General features: G+C 37.8%; 1 protein-coding gene across 1 annotated transcript in view; it reads left to right on the forward strand.

Moving 5' to 3' along the window:
- Positions 1–21,889, forward strand: part of piezo2a (piezo-type mechanosensitive ion channel component 2a) — a 97,222-nt gene that overhangs the window by 11,567 nt on the left and 63,766 nt on the right. The window contains 3 exon segments of the mRNA XM_079447764.1: positions 3,659–3,754; positions 16,397–16,503; positions 16,505–16,520. Of these exon segments, the coding sequence (XP_079303890.1) occupies positions 3,659–3,754; positions 16,397–16,503; positions 16,505–16,520 (219 nt within the window).

Consider the following 21,889-nt stretch of genomic DNA (forward strand, 5'->3'; position numbering starts at 1 on the left):
CTCTCGCAACTGATTCATGTTTGTCATGTATTTCGTAATTTTGAGCTGTTTCTCCTGGATAAGCTTTTTCTATCACAACTAGTTTGAAACACCATGATTTCATTTTACAATCCATCCAAGACTGTTCTTGTCAAACAGCCAACACCACCATTATTTCCATTTGTTTATTCATTTATCAACAAACAGTTATGTTTTAGGAAACATAACATAACACCTGTATCGCACGTGGTGTTTCAAATACAAACTCTCCCCTAATATCAAAAACAGTTGAACATCAAGCATTAAACATCTGTCTTCAACAATTACAGTCACAAGATTTCGTACAACAGTCCTAGTCATTGCATTGTTTCAATCCCAGAATGCACTTGTTAAGTGCTAACCCTGTTTAACCTCAACCCAGTCGAACAGGTGATGGTCCGTATAATTATACCGGGCTCACCATATCTTAAACCTGCATAATGTATACATGGCTAATGACTGACAGTTTTTTCAGCGCAGGAAGGAAAATAAACCATAGTTCATTTCGGGGGTGGTGTATTTGTGATGGCCAGCAGCCCATTGGTTTCCCTCTAAACACTTACTGTGTCTCATAGACACAGATGATTTAGAGCTGCGCGCTAGCATCTCGCGCCCATGCCAATACGCAGTTGCCATCTGGGAAGTGTTAATGGACGGCTAATCCTACTAATACCACAAACAGACTCTCTTCCGAGACCCGGCAGAATAATCCTATACAACACCCCCGCAATGACACAATGAGGCAATGACCGTTCATTTGGATTCCGCTTTGAAATCGAAAACAGACAAAATATTTTCGCTCACAATCCCTCACCCCTGGAACACAAGAAACATGCAGAGAGGATGTTAGCAAAGCCACCAACAGTCCGAATGAATAAAAACAGCAAAACTTCAGCCAAAACTGCTGGCGCTTATTCCTGTAAACAGCATTATGGTAATGTTCAGAAACTAAGCAATATTCATAAGGCATTTAGTTCTTTGTGTTATATGTATTTCTGTACGGTTCTGTTGAAACCAACAGTCAATTTAAAAGGTGTTGAATTACAACAATTTACTTTAAAAAAATTAAATGAAATGTAAAATTAAACATGCAGTAAAAATGTAATTTACTTGTAATAATCAAAATAGAAAAACTTAAAGTAAAAGTAAAATGTTCAGACGAATTGCTGTAATGATAATTTAAAAGAAATGCGCTTAATTATCATAAAAATTATATATTAGTTCCTTAAAGTGATAGTATTTAGAAAAATGGTGGTGGCACCATTTACATTCAAACCAACATCCAACATTCTTCAAAATATCTTCGTTTGTGTTCAGCAGAAGACAGAAAGTCACACAGGTTTGAAATGACAAGAAGGCGAGTAAATGATGACAGAATTTTCATTTTTGGGTAAACTACCCTTTAAGGACCGTAATATGCGCTTTTATATTTTTTATTAATAATTAATAATACATGCATGTTTTTTCTTCGTGGGATTCACATGGTAGTGGTTACTTTATGTATGACAATCATTATTATGAAAAGGCATGGCATGAGCAATCTTAGTTGGTGATGCTGGTGTTTTTGATGCTGAAGTTAATGTTTTTCTTGCGGTCAGGTTTAGTCCACGAGGGGATATGGAGGAGGCTGCCCTTTACAGTTAAAACATGTTTGATTTACAGATTTAGAAACGCCAGGATGTGGCTTCAAATGAGACAAACCGAAGCAAAATAATCTTTGCACAATTAACATTGCAGAATTTGTCAGGCGAAACAAGGTTTATGTCTTCATCTTCGAAGGAACTCAACACGCACAACTTTTTTAACTTTTTTACCAGTGCGATCACCGAAGGCTTGCTTGGTTTTAATATGTTTCTATGCGGCCGAAGTGTCAGGAAATGCTGCAGATGGATTATTTAATCGCTGATGAATGCGATACGTTCCATTTCATTAAGACTAATTTAATGTTTTTACAAGCCAGTGCCACACGATTAATAAGACAAGCAGGTTTGGCTCTGTCGGTATACTCAAATCAAGACTTGTTTGCAGTGGTTTCCAAAATAACTACATATGTCCCAGCACTGTAATTTAACCTGCATCTGCAATTGAATTTTCTCAAAGAGCCATAACTGGAATGTCACAACTGACAGAAAAAGGTAGGCATGAAGTGTCCGGGTAGATTCATCAGGCCAAGTCAGAAAGCGTGAAATAGCCTCGTCTTGTTTGGCAGATGTAAACATAGACTTTGATTTCCTCTTTCGTACGGTGTGTAATTATCATAACACATGTAGGCATGTAGTTCAGTAAAAGTAAGGTTACCGGGAGAGTTTAGTTTGTTCAACTCCGTATAAACCCGTAAAACGGCATATGGTCATATTGATGTGAGTTTAATTGGTTAGAATCGTGAGATTGACATTTTGATAATATTGGATCTGGTTTCTCATTGTGTGTTGATGTTGGGGTGGTAAATCAAATCAAAATTAAATATTAAAAGTCTGTCTTGATTTATTCACCCTCAGGTTTTTACAAACATGCAAACATGTCTTTGTTCTGGTGAACACAGAGAAAGATATTTAGAAGAATGCTTATAACCAAACAGTTCTCAATACTACTCCCATAGTATTTTTCTTTTCCCTGCTATGGCACTAAATGCGGGATGAGATCTGTTGGGTCACTTACATTCTTCCAAATATTTTCCACAAAATGTATACATGTTTGGAACAACCTGAGGTTGAGTAAATGAATTTTTGGGTGAAAATTCCTTTGAATTGTTATTTATATTATTATGTGGTGATTCCATCACATGTCAGTTTTGGTCTGGTGTAATTCTTCTAAACTGTAATGTTGACAACCAAAAAGTGTACAAGTTTTTAGCTTCTACTATTTTAGCTTCAAACCCAACAATCACATTTCGTGTAATGTGTCGGCTCCTTGAAAAGTGAATTTAACTTCAATGTGCATTTCTATTTAATTTTTGTATGCGATGCCCTCATATTAATGCATTTTTAAATATGGCCAAATATGTCTCCACTGCATGTGATCAACCACAAAATGAGTCATTTCAAAACAACACTAAACATATAACGCAAGTCTTCACAACTCGCACTCATTTGATTCTTTCCTCGGGGGGCTGTTAACATGTACAGCACTTTTCTATTTCATTTACCTGAGAGTATGCAGCAGCCACTTCACTTCAACAAAAACTCAAATGACATGAACATTTTCCTCTGGCTGAAAAAATGAACGACCCGCAGGTATATGTTTTTAGAGATAATTGATTGATGGGTGTCTGGGATAAACGCCAGATTAAAATTGCATCAGTCAAGATTATATTAACGTGATCCATGCAGTATTTGGCCGGGGGTGATATTCCGCTTTGGCGTAGCCACGAGGATGCGGATCTGTGGGAATATAGACTGTAACGTGTTTGGGTTACAGCGAAGCATTTTGCTTTCATTTGCACTCAAACTCATGAAAGCCCTGAGGGAGTTTCGACATAGTCTGCGTGCACAGTTTCTCAGTCTTTTAATGCATGAATATCTGGTCCTCTAATTAAAGACTTGAATTATAACAAGCGTCTGACTTACAGTGTTGTTATAACAGTCTAGTGGAAAAACATAAACATGCTCATCTTTTTTCATATCTCATTTATTTTCCACAGCATGTCTGTTCCGGTACAACTGGCTATCTTTTGTCTACCTCATCTATCTTTTACTCATCCCGCTGTTTGCTGAGCCGACGAAGACAACGATTCAAGGTGAGTCTGTTATAATGCCATCTTCAGACTTCTGTAGAGTTTTAGTCTAAATTCTGCCTACAGCGAATAGTTCCCGTGTAATGACGTGCATTCCATCATTTTATGAGCTGCAGGATGTTAAAAGTGTTGCGGGTAATTTTTGTGCCACTGGCGGCACCAGATGCGATTGCATAAGTATTATCAAGCAGGTTTGTCCAACAGTTTTCCCATCCCTTTCCACTCTCGTCTTCTATCGTTTGGACAAACAGATCATCTAAACGTATTGGTCATTGTTTGAGTTCGTGGTTAGCTTTAACCATACAGTATATGCGTGTGTAAGAAAGTAGTTACACGACATAATGATCCATCTCTAAACATTGTAACATTGAAAGACCAAACACCAAAAAGTACACACCAAAGCTGACGTTTATCGTCATTGCTGTAGATATTACAGAAGATTCTTTGGAAATCTGAGTAGCTCGCCGTAAATTCTGGCAGCTACAACTTAAGACTGTGTGTCAGGAGTTATATATAGTATGGCGTGTTTAAAAAGGAAGCGATTGTGTTGTACACGGTCATGACATCTGCGTGTCATTCCGACCTGTGATTCTTCACAAACAAATCCTCCCTGTCAAAAATATCCAAGATTTAATAATCAGCTTTCTGTGTCAAGTTCATTGTGCACATGTCACTAACATATTCTGTTATGAAGCTTCTGTGGTGCTCAGAAACAAAAACCAAAAAATCCTCAATTTCACTCTAAATCATTCTAAGGGTGTTTCTCTTCATGTTTATGTTAAAAAGTACAATGCAGTGTACAAGGCCTGAGTATTGTGTTCGATGTAATTTTTAGTTTCTAAACTAAAGAGTTTCTCGGCTACTGGCAGTATCAGCTTGACTGAGGGGTTCACAGGGGTGTAGTGAGTGGGAGAGGGTGGAATGCGGCCTCCTCTCTTTTCCCAGCATTCCTCAATGTGTCATCAGTTCACAAGTTCAATTATTACCTCATCTTATTCACCGTATGAACTACTAACTCGACAAGCAGACCGTGAACTCTCAGGCAAACAATTGTACATTTCTCGTAGTCATCTGTATGGAAATATTTACATGTATTCATTTAGCAGACACTTTTATCCAAAGCGAGCATTTATCAGTTTGTGTAAGGAGCTAACAGTAAGTGTAGTCCACAAGGCTTTTTGTGTACATGTGAGATATCTTTATTATATGTAGTCTGTCTTCATGTATGGCGACTTAAAGGGATAGTTCACCCAAAAATGAAAATGATGTCATCATTTACTCACCCTCTTGACATTTGTAGTCTGTCTGACCTTCTTTCTTCTGCATAACACAAAGACGACATTTTGAAAAATGATGGTAACCGAACATCACCGGGCCGCCGGCACTCATTCACTTCTATTGTATGGACACAAAACCAATGCAAGTGAATAGGTGCCGGTTAACGACATTCTTCTAAATATCCTCTTTTGTGTTCTGTGAAAGAAAGAAAGTCATACAGGTTTAAAATGAAAAGAAGGTGAGTATATATTGACATCGTTTTCAACGATCGCTGTAAGAATTTGATGAAGCCTGTGGCATTTTTCTTCTGAGAAACATACATACTCATGATTTTTAGAAGGGATCCCAAATGTGCTCAGATTGGCCAAAAGATATTTTTGTAGGAGGAACATCAGAGACTGAAAATTTGATACTTAAATAAAACACAGCTCCATTAAGGACCACATTAAATAAAATAGGAGTTTTCTGGCTTTGAGTCAACGTCTATAAGCTTACATACGCATTTGGCAGACACGTTTTCCCAAAGTATCAGTACTTGCGTATTCCAACACAATCTCAAGGGAATTGGGAACTATTTTACGACGTGGCTAATTTGTATGAATTCGCACAATCTTTTTTATTTGCTTAGGTCTAGGGGCGGGGCTAGGGGAGAGTTTTTTTATCTTTTTGTTATAAAATTTTTTGATTCACATGAATTGGCCACATGAGATCAGGTTGGGTATTCAAATCATGACCTACTGTATGCGCTTGAACTACACTTTGACTGCTGAAGTGTATCCCTAAAAACTACACTATTCTCCAACTACACCATTGAAATGAATTTTAATGTTCTCTTGTATGTGAATGCCAGGTAGACAGATAGAAATCATCTTCTTTCACGTTGAAAGACCTTCAGTCTTTACAATCATAACATTATTAAATGCCAGAGAGTTCAGACTAATCCCGGCAGTAGTCTCAATGAGACCGTAGATGAAAATTTAAGGTTTACCCTCAGTATTCAGGACATGAAATACATGTAAACATTGAAAATTTGTTCCCACAAAGCCCTGTTCCTCATGGCCAAATCCTCAAGAAGCATCTCACCTGGATCTGTCCACCTTTATCATGTGATGAGATCATGTCTGATCGCTTTAACCTACATAAATGAGCCAATAACAAGAAGTTATGGCCTGTTAATAATACTATGGTATTGTTTATTTGAAATATAGATATTCTTCTACATTAACACTCAAAGCTGTCATCAAAAGAGATACTTTTCTGACACGTCCTTACAAATTCAGCTCATTTATCATCTGTTTTTTAATTTGTGTGATGTTTGTAGTGAGCTGTTAAGCATGCTGGAGCGTTTCTAGACATCATTTGACACCCGTGTGTGAGGCTTGCACGGGCTCGTCCGCTATGTCTCTCTGTGTCAGGAGATTCCAGCCTTAGGCAATGAAGTTTAAAAGCTGTAATTGAGTTGATATGGGCTCTTCCCTTCACTCTGAACCTGAGGGCAAAGCTGACCCATGTGATTTTAACAGACTCTTTTATTTCTTTATTAGTGGTTCTTGCTTGGGCAAGTATCACTATTTTTAGTGTTCATACTTGGTTTTCTTCCACCCAAAAAGTTTTAAGGTTTCACCTTGTTGCATATGGAGCTCATTTAAAGACAGCTGTGTACTTGGAAGTGTGGATGTATCACGCACGGCGCTTTGTGACTGCAGAGACAGTCTTCCAGCTGGTGGATGAGGGTCAGGAGTTCATTCTTTTGCTGACTGTCCACGGCTGGACAGATGAAGACGCTTCCCCTTTCAACAGCTGTTCTCTCGAACCATCACCTACTTTACTTCAATGCACATCTCTGACCTGTGGCATCATAACATAACATTTTTGTGTGTTGTCCCTGAACAAAACCGTTTATATTCACATTATCGTAGAAAGTCTGTGTAGTATTTTTACTATACTGTATGTGCATGCATGCATAATTTTGAAGGGGGTAGAATCCTGGCAGGTGGGCAAAACAGATCATGCCCCAATATTACTCCCCTATGATCTTGTCATGTGTACCATGCAGTGTGTGTGTGGCCTGGAAATATTAGCATATTTATGTAAATATGAAAAAATTCTTCATGAGACATACAGTGTTGCTTGAGTGCATGCGTCAAACTAGTTCTTTTTTACTATATGTTCTTCCATTCATAAGTTTAAAGGGGGTAGAATCCTGTCAGTTGGGCAAAACAGATCTTGCCCCGATATTACCCCCCTTATCTTGTCATGCATAATATTTAAAGTGTGTGCCCTTAAAATATTTCAACTGTCTATGCCATTATAAGGAAATGCTTTATGAGACATACAGTGTTGCTTGAGTGCATGCATCAAACTTAATGGTTTTATTATGGGTGCCTCCATGCATACGTTTGAAGGGTGTAGAAACCTGGCAGGTGGGCAAAACAGATCCTGCCCCAATATTACCCCCTTGAAATATGTGTTTCTGTAGCTGAGTTGATAAAGCATTGCTCATTGCTCTAGCAACGCAAAAGATACACTGTAGGTTTGATTCCAGGGAACACACATGCTAATAAAAGACACGTATAGGCAAAATGCACTCCAAATGGTGCTTTGGATAAAAGTGTCTGCCAAATTCATACATTTAAAAAGTAAATGTTTATTTATTTAACATAAAATCTAAACAAAATGACTCATAATTTGTTGGGAAAAAATACGTATCACATTTTTTTTATTTAACACTCTTTTCAGAGGGTACTTGATCAATAATTTTTTTACAGTCTGACTGGTCCAGGTTATTTGCAAGATACCTTAATCCTGAATGGTGTGAAGTTTAGATTGACACTGGTATGTGGAACTAAAGAGCTCTTGTCTTTGTTCAACTTGCAGTCTTGCAGTTCAACTGTTTGTTTTGTTTAGACCCTCCACATGAGGAGTGAGTCAGACCCTGCAAATGTACCTCAGCTGGGCCTGCGTCATCCCAGCCAGATGTTGCCTATTAATTACAGTGCCTTTGCCTCTCCATAGCCACGATTGTTTAAAGGTGATGATGTGAAATTGGGTAGATCTCAGCTGACGATTACCAAGGGAAATATTTAACCCAAGCTGGATTTTAAGATATCTGACAGCTTCTTTACCGAACCTCAGACATTTTATTACATCTCACAAATAATCTCCTGCTCTTAATGTACACATCATAATCAGGTCTCGGAAAGTGGGTCATAAAGCAAGCGTAATATTTAGAAAGACAGGAAAATGATGAAGACTGTCAAGCTAACCTTGATGGACACATTTTTAAGGAATGAGAAACTTGCGATCCTGCGGATCCCAAGAAAAGAGAAATATAAGTTACGTAGTGCAGGACAAAGTACAAACAGACGATCTGTTCTCGAGAGGGGATGCAGGAGGCAGGATGGTTTCCTGAGGAAACAGAACTGAATGGAGAGGTCGCCAGAGAGGGACCCCGACCTGTACGGCACCTCCGAATCGCCGCCTTACCTCGCTTCCTCAGGAAGTTGTGTGACCCATGATTCACAGTTCTTAAGTCTTCTTCAATTGTTTATTTATTTATTTTTGGAACAAATACAAGAGAAATGTAGCTCTTGGAAATAAATTATCTTATATACTGAGATACAGGTATCTTTTAACATACATGTATGCATCAGATTTAAGAGCAGGCTATCCGAAAAGCTCAGTTTTATATTATTCAAAGTTTGACATGAGAAATGAGTTTAAGGAAAATAAGATTGTTTGGTATCCACCCTATTACAACAAAAAATTTTCCTCAGGCATTTTTAAGACTCATGCTAGTTTTGGCTTTGTGAACACATTTGTTCTTTCATGACTGACTGTTTTTAAAGGGATTGTTCCTTAACATTTTTTTATTATTTATTCACAATGTCATTCCAGACCTGTGTGACTTTCTTTCTTCTGCAGAACACAAAAGAAGATACGTTGAAGAATGTTGGTAACCAAACAACATTGACCCCTGTTGACTTCCATCGTATGGACACAAAAAAATATACTTTTGTGTTCCACATCATATGTTTTGAACAACATGAGAGTTCATAAATGATGGCAAAATTATTATGTTTAGGTGAACTATAACTTTACAACCCAAATTTGATACAAAATTTTGAACCCATTAAAAAACATGCTCCATGATTCAATAAAAAACTTATTGCATGATAAAAATTTTGCATGATAAACAAACAGTAATAAATTATGTATTCAATCGATTATAAGGGGACACACACAACTGCGAACAGTAGCGGCTCCAGACAATTTTGATTGGGGGGTCAATGGGGGGTCCTGATCATTTAAAGGGGGGTCTCATGAAAACCAACAGAAAATACAGTGGACACGGGTAATAACTGCATATTAATGCTATAAACAAATAAAACAACACAGCATATCAACTACTTTGTTTTTAATTAATTAATCAATTGTAGTTTGCAAACAATATGCTCGAACTTTAATTAGCATATCCACACCCAGTGCCGCTGCTAGTCATATTGGTGCCCTAAGCATAATTCCATTATGATGCCTCCCCCCACCCTGAAATTTGCCAGTTTAACTTTTTATTACCAAACATATAACTCAATACCAATAACACAATAGCAGCATCGCAGTATAAAACCTAGGAACACTAAATAGAGAAAGTAAAATCTTCACAGCTTTGCTGACTTTGTCAAACATATGTAGAATAGCCAACACACACTACACATTTGAAAGTGCAAACTTTTCTTCAGTAAACAGAATTAGTAGCAGCACATCCACATTTCCCGAATTTAAGTTAATTAAACATGGACATACCTGCATGTGATGCACGGTCATTATCTCGCAGTTTCTTCTTCTTTCTTTTCTCTGATCCTGACTCCTAATGTCTTTTCGGGCCATTTCCGTCTGTCACACTGCGTCAGGCGGACGCGCCATCAACCGGCGCTGCCGCGCGGACCGTACATGGGCGGGTGGTGGTGATATGGGATTGTTCGGCCGTGTTTTTTTTACATATACATGGCTAAAATGTGCCCGCCTAATCATTTTTCTATAGCCTAATGAAATAATATTAGATTTGAAAAAATGTTTTTCATTATGCTATTTTGGTGTCGCCTCAGCACTTAACTTGGCATTAAGTTAAAGTCACACGTCACTCAAAATGCAAACGTAATAGCTCATTTGCATAGCCCGTCCTTTTCTAGGTTGCGGGCTCTACGGCAAGTTAATGGTTAATTTGACTGCAGTGAATGATGTTTAATACTTTAGGGGAAAATCTTGGTATTAAAAAATGAACAATACATTTCTGACGTTATAATTAGCTATTAATGTTTCCTGTCTACAATACTTTGTTCTCCATGCTCTGGTGATGCTTCCAACAAACAATCAAGTTGTGAATTTATGCGATCCCTTATTGCAGATAGGCGTCTTCTAAAATGATGATTAGGTTCTGTAGACATAATAAGAATGAATTGAACTCCTGACTTTATTTTAAATCAATCCCTTTGACCCGCGCTTTTGCAAAACTGGATGCTCCGACTTGCCGTAGAGCCCGCAACCTAGAAAAGGACGGGCTATGCAAATGAGCTATTACGTTTGCATTTTGAGTGACGTGTGACGTTAACTTAACGCCAATCGGCGTGCGGCGTTATTTAAACGCGTGGCGGCGTGTGACGTTAGTTTAGCGTCAAGCGGCGTTTATTTAACGCCTGGCGGCGTTAAGAAATCGGCGTTTCAATATTAATACGGCGATTAAAAGCACGCGTTTTCTGACCCTGTTGGCTTTCCATAACAGCGCGTGGTAGCGGCGGCGTTTGCCACACCCATGACAGAAAACATATTTACAATCCAAACGAACTAAGCGTGTATGATTTAAATTGAGGCTGTCTTGGTTTCTCGGCTGGGCAATGGATTAAATCCCCAGTTAAATCCTCTCCGCCGTCAGGATTCCCACCATCTGTGCCCGCTGTAGCGCTCGATGAGGCACCATTTCTTTCCATCTGCTCACCTGTCTCTTCCGCCCTTTTTTAGGTATGACAAAACGATCCATTTTTAGCTTCAAGAAAAGTGCGTAGCAGCTATTGCGGTCGCGCGACAGCGCCTTGAACGCAATGACGCAAGACGCAGCGGCAGCGGCAGCAACGTTCATAGGGCGTCGCATTGATTCTGATGTTTATATTTTTTTATATGTCGATTAAATTATTAATTATTATTGTTCTGCGTAGTTTGAAGAGAACGATTTTTAAATCTTTATCCCGGATATATATTTTAATATATATCAAATATTTTTTAAACAGGAAGGGGTGGGGGGTCTAATGGGGGGTCAAGGCGTTTTTTGGAAGGGTCTTGAGACCCCCCCTGGCGCCGCCACTGACTGCGAATGACCTTCTGCAACTTTAAATGTTTCAGAAAAAGCACAGCTTTAATGAAAAGCTGCGTACATAGTGGAAGTCTGAATAATCATGAAATAATATGACGTGAATGAACACAACAGCCAGAACAGCTGTTTTTTATGTTCTCTGGATAGTAAATCATGCAGTTATTTGGGATTACCTGCTGTCCGGTATATTACTAGTCTGTTTTCATGTTAGTCCCACAATTTTGCAAACCGTCCACCTGCAGCCAAAAAGTTTGCTGTAATACATTGTTGTTAAAAAGCGCTTGATATGTTCATGGCATCAGACCGGAGCATAAATAACCTTAAAGTACTGGCAGTGTAATATATCTAGCATGTTTCAAGAGAGAAATATTCATACAACAGACATGCACCGTGTGTGCCAGTTGTATCAGACTAGAGTGTTGTGCAATTTTTATAAATGAATCACAGGCGGTGATGATTCAGTGTCCTGACATGTAAACTCGGAAACCAGATGCTGATAACATGTTGGTTTGAAATGGCAAGTGTAGAATGTCTTAAAAAAATTTTTACCAGGATATTATTTGTCTTTTTACAAAATAAGGTTTTAATATACTTTTACATTTATTTAGACATTACTTTTAGTTTGATGTTATTTACAAAGTATGATGTTTGCTTTACAAAGATCCGATAAGCACGATGAGGATCGTTTGACAGGAAAAATACAAAAGTATTTTTTGTGTCCATACAATGGAAGTCAATGGGGGTCAACGTACATACACCGCATGTCCCCTTGCATGGAGTTCACCATGTTGTTTCTACAGTAGCCCTAAACGGACAAACTGCTCTAAAGAGCACGTTTCGTAAATACGTTATCTCCTTCATCAAAGAAGCGAAAACGTGACGACATTGGTCTGTGGAGGGATGGAGTGAGCCATTGGTTGCCATTTGCAACCTCACCACTAGATGTGGTGAATTTCATACACTAGACCTTAAAGGTGTGATTTAGTTGGGATGGGAAGGTGTTTGGGAATTTTAACCTAACCTCTTCAGCTTTGGTGCGTACAGAAAACCCTCAAAATTTCAATAATTTGACAATAATTTGTTTAGAACTTTGGTTAAGTTCTAAACGTTCAAATGATTCCTTAAATATCTAGTTTTGTGCTACACAACGTACAATGCAACACTGGACAGGCCCGGGGTCCACGGGGGGTGGCAAAGTTTAAGTTAAAGGGAATAGTTTACCCTAATATGAAAAAACATCAACACTCCTTCATCTAATCCCTGGTGTATAGGCCTACTGCATGACTTTGTGTCTAATGCTGAACACAATCAGAGTTACATTGAATAAAATACTGGCTCTTGGCTTTGTGATGCTATTAAATGGGGCTCAGTGCTTTGCAGCTCCAAAAACCACATTCTGATAACAGTCTTCCAAGAGTCGTTGTGGCCTAAACATGACCTCAACATGACAGAATTTTCATTTTGGGACAAACTCCTTCTGTAAGGCTCTGGCTTGGATATATTCTCCTTATCTTAATTAATGTAGTTACAGTCTAAGAATGAATTGATTCAAATCAACTATGTCAATTACGACAGTAGATGTGTTCCCGTAGGACTCTTTATAGCTCCTCGGATTGACTTTGGCTCTATCCTGCTCAATGCTTTCAGTCCTGAATATCAGATGAGTTTTTACATCTGTACGTATCACTAAAAGCTTACGGACATGTGATAGCATCACCAGACGACTGATCGAGATGTCATCAGTGCTTGTACATTGTCTGTAGGCTGCGGTTAAATGATCAATCGTGATATTGACCAATAGTTCCTTTGTTACAGTTTCTGAACCTAAGTCATATTTACAAAAAGAAGCCACTTCCAATAACAACGTATCTGGTGCGATGGAGCCGTAGGGCTTTTGCAAACCATCTCCACCTTTCAATTTGGAAAACAAGCTGACGAAACTCCAGAAATCAGGACAGCAGCGGGAGGGATTTGGGTTTAGGCGGCGGTTTGAGTTGAACCTGTATTATCATCTGAGCTGCTCCTCACAAAGATGCGCCTCACGTTTTCACCCCATTACTTACCGCATTCAAACACTGAGACCCATTCAGACGGTCTGAAAGGGATGAAGTGGCTCACTGGGGAAAAGAATAATGAGAAACTGACGGCCAAATCGACGCGCTGACGTGATCGCGCCAACAGTACAGCCCTTATTTCTCCGCCACTAAATAACAAACACATCTGGTCCATATACTGTATGTGCTTCCTGTGCCAGTATCGACTTTCTGCTGCGGAGGCGCTTATCCTTGGTTCGACTTTAAAAAACAAAAAAGTCTGCTACACCTTATAATGGCTTCAATATATGGTGTGAGTAATCCATGGTCTCCATCTATTTAAAGTCATCATTAGCACGTGTTTCACGTACTGCGTGATTGCGTAATACATATTTTTATCACTCTTGGATCCAGGCGTATAATTCGATTTGCTTTTGAAAAATGTTTTCTTCTTATTGGGTTAATTGTAAACACGGTAAAACTAATGTAGCATGACCAGACCTGTAAAATATTTTCATAACAGTAAACGATTGTAATAAAAACAAATTTTGGCAGATTTCTTTGGCAACAACAGCTGTTTAGAGTTTAAGTTTCTCAGGTGGTTCAGATTGATTTTCAGTAGGTGTTAGTGAGTATAAGTTAGCCAGTAGTGTCAAATGTTTTAAAAGTCTTTTTATTTGACAGTGCTTTACATTGGCAGTTTTAAACGTGCATCCTAAATGTACAAATGTATCCGTTTCTTGCCACCAAAATGCTAGAGAACCTTTTTGGAGACCATTTTCAGTCTTTCTGAATTTACTATTTATAGATATGTGTTTTGGTAAAATCATCACTGAATGAAAACTCAGAAACAGGTCAAAATAATACTGCAAAGAAAACAATTTTATATTCACTTTTAAGCAATACAACAGTAATATTTCTACATGTATTTAGGAAAAGTTCATACATTTTTTTGTGACAACCTGGATTTTCATCACAGTCTTTCATGTTGTTGTTGAAAGACTTTAAATGTTTGATTTTGTTGAAATTCAATAGTCACTGCTGGACTGAAATGACCACAATACATCTAGAAATAGATGGATGGAATTTCCATAGCTGTAGGTTAAACTCAAAGATTAATTCTAAAATGATTTAATATCACAGCATATAAATACAGTATGTCTGTTTCTAAGCACATTTGCATGTTCGGTTCACTTCAAGAATCTCCTTGAATTTAGCTCTGGGCATATGTGATGTGAGATTATTTATGATTTTTCTGTCTTTAAAGTCATTGTGAGTGTGTTTTGTGTGACAGCATGTTAACCTTAAGAGCATAAGCGTGTCAGATGAATGGAAGTGTTGGCTCTGAGTGTTTAGAGGTCTGAACGTCTGCACTGTGTCTGTAGTATGACAGCTCTTTTTATACTGTTCTACTTGATCCCACACTATCAAATCCTCAAGAATGCCCTCATTTTCATTTTTCTTTTGTTCATTTTCTCATTTACACCAATTACTTTATGTTGTGTAAATGCTGCTGTTTGTGCTCTGTTGAAATGGAGGGTCATTGTGTTATTGACAGCACAAAATAAACACAGATTACTGTATATTCTGATGTTTATAACATATTTTGGTTTATGATAAAGCCTCAGTATTATTTTCTAAAGTGAGAAATTGACTCACATTGTGCTATGAAAATATGGTGTGTTAAAAAGGACTGATGCATAATATTTGATTGTAATCCACAGGGAATGAAACGATCCGCTTTTATTACCTCTGATATTTTGAATAGGATTATAATATGTGCTCTTGTGAATTAAATAGGTGTGTGTTTTTTAATGGGAAGAGACATGTGTGCTTACTTACATGTTTGACTGGGACTGTTTCTGACACGCTAATGTTCTGTACACAGTTTTTAAAAGGTTTAAGACCCTGTTTTTACCTGTCATTTTCACTACCGCATTTTAAAGGATTTTTTTTATTCCAACGTTTTCACAAATGGACTTGTACAACATTAATATTCATTTTTATTTGCTTCTTTTGGCTGACATATATGTAAACCGCCCACTAGTTTCAATGGTCACAGCACATTCTATACATAGTATACTGTAGATTTCTTTAAATTAAATTTCTTGTGAACCCTCAAACTTTTCTCAAATCCTTAATTTCTGATCACCGTCAATTAAATGAAACATTTATTGGTTAGCAAATGATGTCATTTTTTATTTGGATTGTAAGGACCATGGATGTTCTCTACTATGCTTTTTCAGGAAGGTGCTCTTCCAAGCTTCACGGTGCATCAAGATGCTGCTAAACCTCCAACTTCTTCCCCTTTAAATCTTAAAAATGTTTTTATGGCATTAGAAACAAATCAAAAAGTCTTTCAACCCCTTTATGGCCTATAACTCGCATTACTCACGGCACCATTTCACTTGGACTTTTCAGAATATGGTCGTGAACTCACACTGCGTCCAGTGATCCTAAAAGATGTACGGCTTAAATGCATGCCAAAAATATCACCAGTTAATGAATGCCCAGAGAGAGAGAGAGAGAGAGAGAGAGAGAGAGAGAGAGAGAGAGAGAGAGAGAGAGAGAGAGAGAGAGAGAGAGAGAGAGAGAGAGAGAGAGAGAGAGAGAGGAGAGAGAGAGAGAGAGAGACAGGTCTGTACTAACCGGGTGAATTTCTGCTAATAACACTGGATTATACCACCTTATTTCCCATTAGTAGCAGAAGGATGGGTCGACTCATTGAACTTTTACACTGAGATGTATAAAATGCATAAATTCACTCACTGCTATACCTAAAAGTGTAAGAATCAGGAGTCATTGAGTCCCAAGTCATTGAGATTTCATTGCAATGAGTCCAAGTCATTGAGATTTCATTGCAAAAAAAAACTATTTTAAACACTTTGTATTATGACAGAAATGACTTATATATATAGCAAATTTATTTTGCTTTTATTGTGTATTCTAAAAACATCTGTTCTTTTGCAGGCCACACAGGGCGCTTGCTAAAATCCCTGTGTTTCACCAGTATGACCTTTCTATTGCTGCACATCATCTATCAAATCACAATCAACAGCCTGTTAGCAGGAAAATATTGAGCCCAACTTTAACTGTGAGTACAAACTACTTTTATTTACACCCACAGGAAAAAAATGACAAAAATTGCTATTTACATTAAATTTATAACTTAACATCTCAATTGAGTTATTTTATTTGCCCTTTTTGTAAGAAACATTTGGTACTTAATGCAGCACTCTATAACTTTAGTTGGTTAAAAATAAACAATTGAGCAAGTACATGAAAATGAAAACTGGCTCCTTATCTCACCTAACTATATAAGTGTAATTTAAGAACCTTTTTTTATTGCATTTTTTCTGTTCACCCCGATTTGCAAATGTAAGCTTATAATAATGATTTCTAAGTCGAGCTGTTGGTTACGATTTGCGACTGATGTTAAAATTATTTTGGAGCTTTAACGTTAAATAAAACTTAAATAAAAATACTTTAGAACTTAATAAAGTATTACGTGCTCGGAAAGTGCAATTCCTCTGAGCGATCCTTTTATTTTTTTCTAGACCAACAATACATTAGAGTCGTCCAAAAAGTGTAATAAAATGATTGCACAAACAAAAGAAAGGCTTGGAGCATTTTAGGGTGGAATGCCATCTTGGATTGTAATTAGTATACAGTGTTGGTGTCCAACAAAAGAAAATAAAGAACTCTTTGTCAACACTTTTTTTGTCTCCACAATCAAATTATAACAAATAAATTCATTCTCATGAAAGGTAGTATAGAGGCTATAGACCAGGATGTGAAGACACTTTATTGGCTCATGTACAAAAGTTCATGCATTGTCATTGAGCTTTCAACATGCCAGTTGTCTGGCCTGTCATCAGCCATATTCTGCGATATTTGTCTTACATATTTGTTTTATTGGTCTCAAGGGGGTGGAGTTTATGAATAGGGAAAATGACTGAGGTTATGATCAAATCAACCGAATCATGTTCAAATGTATATTTGAAACAGATTCGCCCAAACTGAAATTCATCTCAAATTTCCAATAATGAACCACTGCCATTTGCATTTGTAGCAATGGCCATTTTTTTCTTGACGGAGAAGGAATGTGCCAAACGAATCAAACCAAATGCTACAAGTATCATACCACCAGAAACAAACCTAAGGTTAGCAACACTGCTATTAAATAAAAAGATGTAATCTCTGGTTGACCCGTCACACTACGCAGTGTAAACTGCCATGTGAGCATCCGATATTAGTTGCAGATGAGGAAAATAAAAAATAAATAATTTTTGTTTTACACAATGTATTAGCCATTTAAAAATGCACTAATGAAACCCACAAAAAAAACGTGTGTAGAAGACTTTGCGTGAGGGTATAAGTGCATTTCTAAGTCTTCTTTTGAATAAATCCTGACGTGAGCACAGGAAATGGCGTACAAAGCCACCTAAGCCCATTCTGTGCATTTTGAGGCTGCTGAGCTGGACAAAGGTGACCCGAGGTCAATACACACGCCTGGATCATGTTACCCTCGACACAAAGCTCAAACAGAACCCCAGACCATAACTGGGCCGCGGCCCAACCAGGCCTGCACACAACTGGCACGCAGATCTAGCCACTTTCTCCAAGCGTATAAGCCGCAACATCTGCATTCAAGATGGAGATAAACTTATTATGAACAGCGAACTCAAACATGAGATTTGGACGAGTTGTTCTTGTGTTATTTTGCGATTGCGGAGTTTCTTTATGTTTGGGTCGTCAGTAAAATCTGGTTAATTCACTGGGCTAAAGACACATCAAATGTTGTAACTTAAATATTTGTTCTTAAGCATTTCATTGTCAGGTTTCAATAAAACAGAGCAATACAAGATCATACAACAACAAACCACAAGAGAATGTACAGTAATTTCGCTATGAAGTAAGTGATCTTAAGCACATAAAAGAATTAGAAACACTCATGGTTAATGAACTGTAAAAAGTGAAGCGAACGATTTCTGCACCACTGCATTTGTTTTTAATATATCGGCTGTCATTTATCATACCTAACAAAAACCTTTATTTTATCTCACCCCGTCTTTTAAAAGATTTAGGGTGAGAGGAATTTAATGGCTTTTTTAGTCTGGGTGAGCACATTTTAATGGAAACCCTTTAGGGTTACAAGTGCCAAAAACAACAGTTGGCATATGAAACTGCTCTGAGCCGAAGGTAGAGATAGTGCCTTTGAGACTTTAAGCGACTAGATTTGAATTCGCCAGAACACGGGTCCATGAACGCGACCAAATATTTATGCCATGTTTAATGAAAACCTTTCGTTGGCACTTTTGTAGTAACCTTATGAAAGTATATCATTACCCAATAATTTGAAATGAAATAACTCCTGGCTAAAAGGATTTATTTCTGACGCAAGGAACTACGAAGTGAACAACAAATAAGCACTGAAGAAATGAAAACCAATCTTGGGTTCTTTCAGAGACACGTGGTGTTGAATTTGGTATGCGAAAAATACAGTATGTAAATTACATGTTTGGCAGAACCCTAAAGGTGGCAGGCGGTATGAATAGAGCTCATGCAAGAAACATGGATTTGACCATTTGTGTAGATGGTTCATTTACCTCGCCTCAATTTACTGGTGCAATAAATGGAATTTAATTCAGTTCACACATTTATTTGTATAGCGCTTTCACAATGCAAATCGTTTCAAAGCAGCTTTACAGAAATGTATGTTTTAATGTTACTAAACAATCATTATATGACATTACATTTATTCATTTGGCAGACGCTTTTATCCAAAGCGACTACTAAAGTAGTTTTATACAGTGGCACATTACTGCAGAGCAATCAGGGGTAAGGCGCCTTGCTCAAGGGCCCTTCAGTCATGACCTGTTGGCACTGAGATTAGAACCGGCAACCTTCTGATCACAAGCCCAACTCTCTAACCATTTATCCTCTAGTCATAACTGTTGAGTTATAGTATGAGATTGGTAAAATGACCAAAAATCCCTTTTATAAAATAAAATAATTGCACCAGATGGACCTTGACAAAGGTAACCTTTCGATCTCTCTTGCGAAGCCAACTTGGAAGTGACTTATACTGCAATGCATGCCCACTAGAGACTGGCTCCAAAAGAGAGCAGAATCTTATTGAGCCCCATGTTAAAATGGGAAACTTTACAGCAGAAAAAAAACATGTTTACAGCCTTGTACAAAAAAAGATTTTGGTCTATATAGCTAATTTTACCCTTCATGACAACTGATTTTTTTTATAACTCACCTGTTTATATTAAATTAAGTTAAAATTCCAAATCAGATGCGTGGCCAGTGAGTGACAAGCGGTGTCTGCAACCAGGGACCTCAGTTCCATTCATATCCCGCCTTTTTCCCGTTTTTTGATTGTCCGAGAGTAACGTGCTGCTAAGATGGCGACGGCCGGCTCTGCCCACTTTAAGCTTCAAAACAGCCCCTCAGAAATGGGTGACATCACGGACACCATGTTTTATACAGTCTATGGTTCCGACAAACAGGCAAGTTAATCAACTACTAAGTAAATCCACAAGTAAATCTACAAACAGGTAAGTACTGATGTAACATTTGAAGGTGAATCCAATGTCCCACAGTACCATGCGTGTGCGACAAAGGTGATTGGTTGAGCAGAATCAAGCTTGAAAAAATGTAATGGCGGTGCAGAAGCTGGTTGGTGCACAGTTTTGAATAAATGTACGTTTTTCGATTACACTCCTAGAAAGAAATTACTATTGTAGTTTTTAGATCTGTGATTTGGTTATTGCAAGGACGCTCTCTTTTATAAGATGTGTCAGAATCCGTTTCTTAGAGCAACCTTCATACGCAAACGCTGCCTCCGAAGTCATTGCCTAATTGGGCAGCGATTGAACAGTTTTATATAAAGTCAAAGGATTTTACATAATAGTTTCATCTTTGGAGGCTGAGCTTTTTCTTATAGACCAAACGTTCAGTCGAGTAAAGACTTGTGGCAAGAGCTATCTTTGAGTATTTTCTTTACAACCCTGTATAATGAGAACCAGATACTCAACTTCCATTCCAGCATTTCTTTAGTTGCTGAATCTTTGCGTGCACAGCGCTTGAGGAAGTTAATAGACAAACAAGAAGTACCCCCCCACGCACACAAACGTTTATCTGATCACTCAACGTTTACCACCTTTTCCTTTATTTTCATGGTGGTCAGCCAAAGGCCTTTGAGCATTTGGTGTCCATATGGAAGCGTGCTGCATTCCCTGACCATGACCTGAACTATACCCTTAAAATATGCATTGTTTCATAACACCTGATTTGAGATCAGCTCTTCCTCCTTTATCCTTTACTGTATTTGATTTGGAATGGGTTAGAACTGATCTGAATACAGCGTAAGAATCAATCTGTTCCCACCAGCCCATGGCAGACGGGTATTGGCAGCTCCGCGTGCAGATGTGTAAACACCTAGTTTACAGTATTGTAATCTTGGGTAATTCATAAAATGCATTCATTTTTACTTCATATGTGTTATAATAAGATGTTTTTGCTAAAAGTAACATTACACACTGTAAAAAAACATGTTGTGTTGTTCAAACTTATTATTGGGTCAAATATGGATAAACCCCACAGTTGGTTTAAATTAACCTCGAAAATGTAAATTCTTTACCCAACTAAAGGTGATTCAAATTCTACTTATTTCTTTATTAAAGAAAGAAGAATGTATTTTTTTTACATTTCTTATCACTGTTTCTAATGTCTAGAACAGAGGTCTCCAACCTTTTTGTAAGCGAGGGCTACCAAAATATCTAAAATCCTCTAGAGGGCTACTTGTTGATAACATTCTTTCTAACTTTAAACATGTGATGCCTTATTATTACGCTCAAAGGACCAAATTCAGTTTTCTTATATTAAAGAATATATTAAAGCTTATAACACTTGTTTATAATAAACTTTCATGACGATGTAGCACTTGGCTGATCGGTATAGTCACAGATTTATTATTGGTGAGCCCTGTGTTTAGTGGGCACCTTACATATTTCATGCGGGCTACCAGGTGCCCAAGGGCACCACGTTGGAGACCACTGGTATAGAGAGTCTCTATATGAGTCTCTGTATGCTGTATAATGCCAAAAATTATATCTTCCTCTGTATAAATCTGCATCAGTAAAAAGGCGTCTGCTGTCGGCTCCTAATCCTCAGTGATCCGGTGTCGACCAGGCAGAGAAACAAGAAATCTTTCTGTCGAGACGAATTTAGGGATGAAAGCACTTGATAAATGGCTCCACCAGCTCAAACAGTCAAGAATCCTGCTTTTCAAGAGCCTCCAATTTGTCAACGTGCAAAACTTCTTAAAATATTTAGGTTCCAAACTCAAACAATGGAACTGGTTTAATTTATGAAGGTAGAAGCGTATTTTAGTCCAGCACAGGAAATAATCATTAAAATAGTCATTTTCTAACATTTAGGCTCTCTGTTAAA

This window comes from Barbatula barbatula (genome assembly GCF_947034865.1).
Source record: "Barbatula barbatula genome assembly, chromosome: 23".
Taxonomy (NCBI): Eukaryota; Metazoa; Chordata; class Actinopteri; order Cypriniformes; family Nemacheilidae; genus Barbatula; species Barbatula barbatula.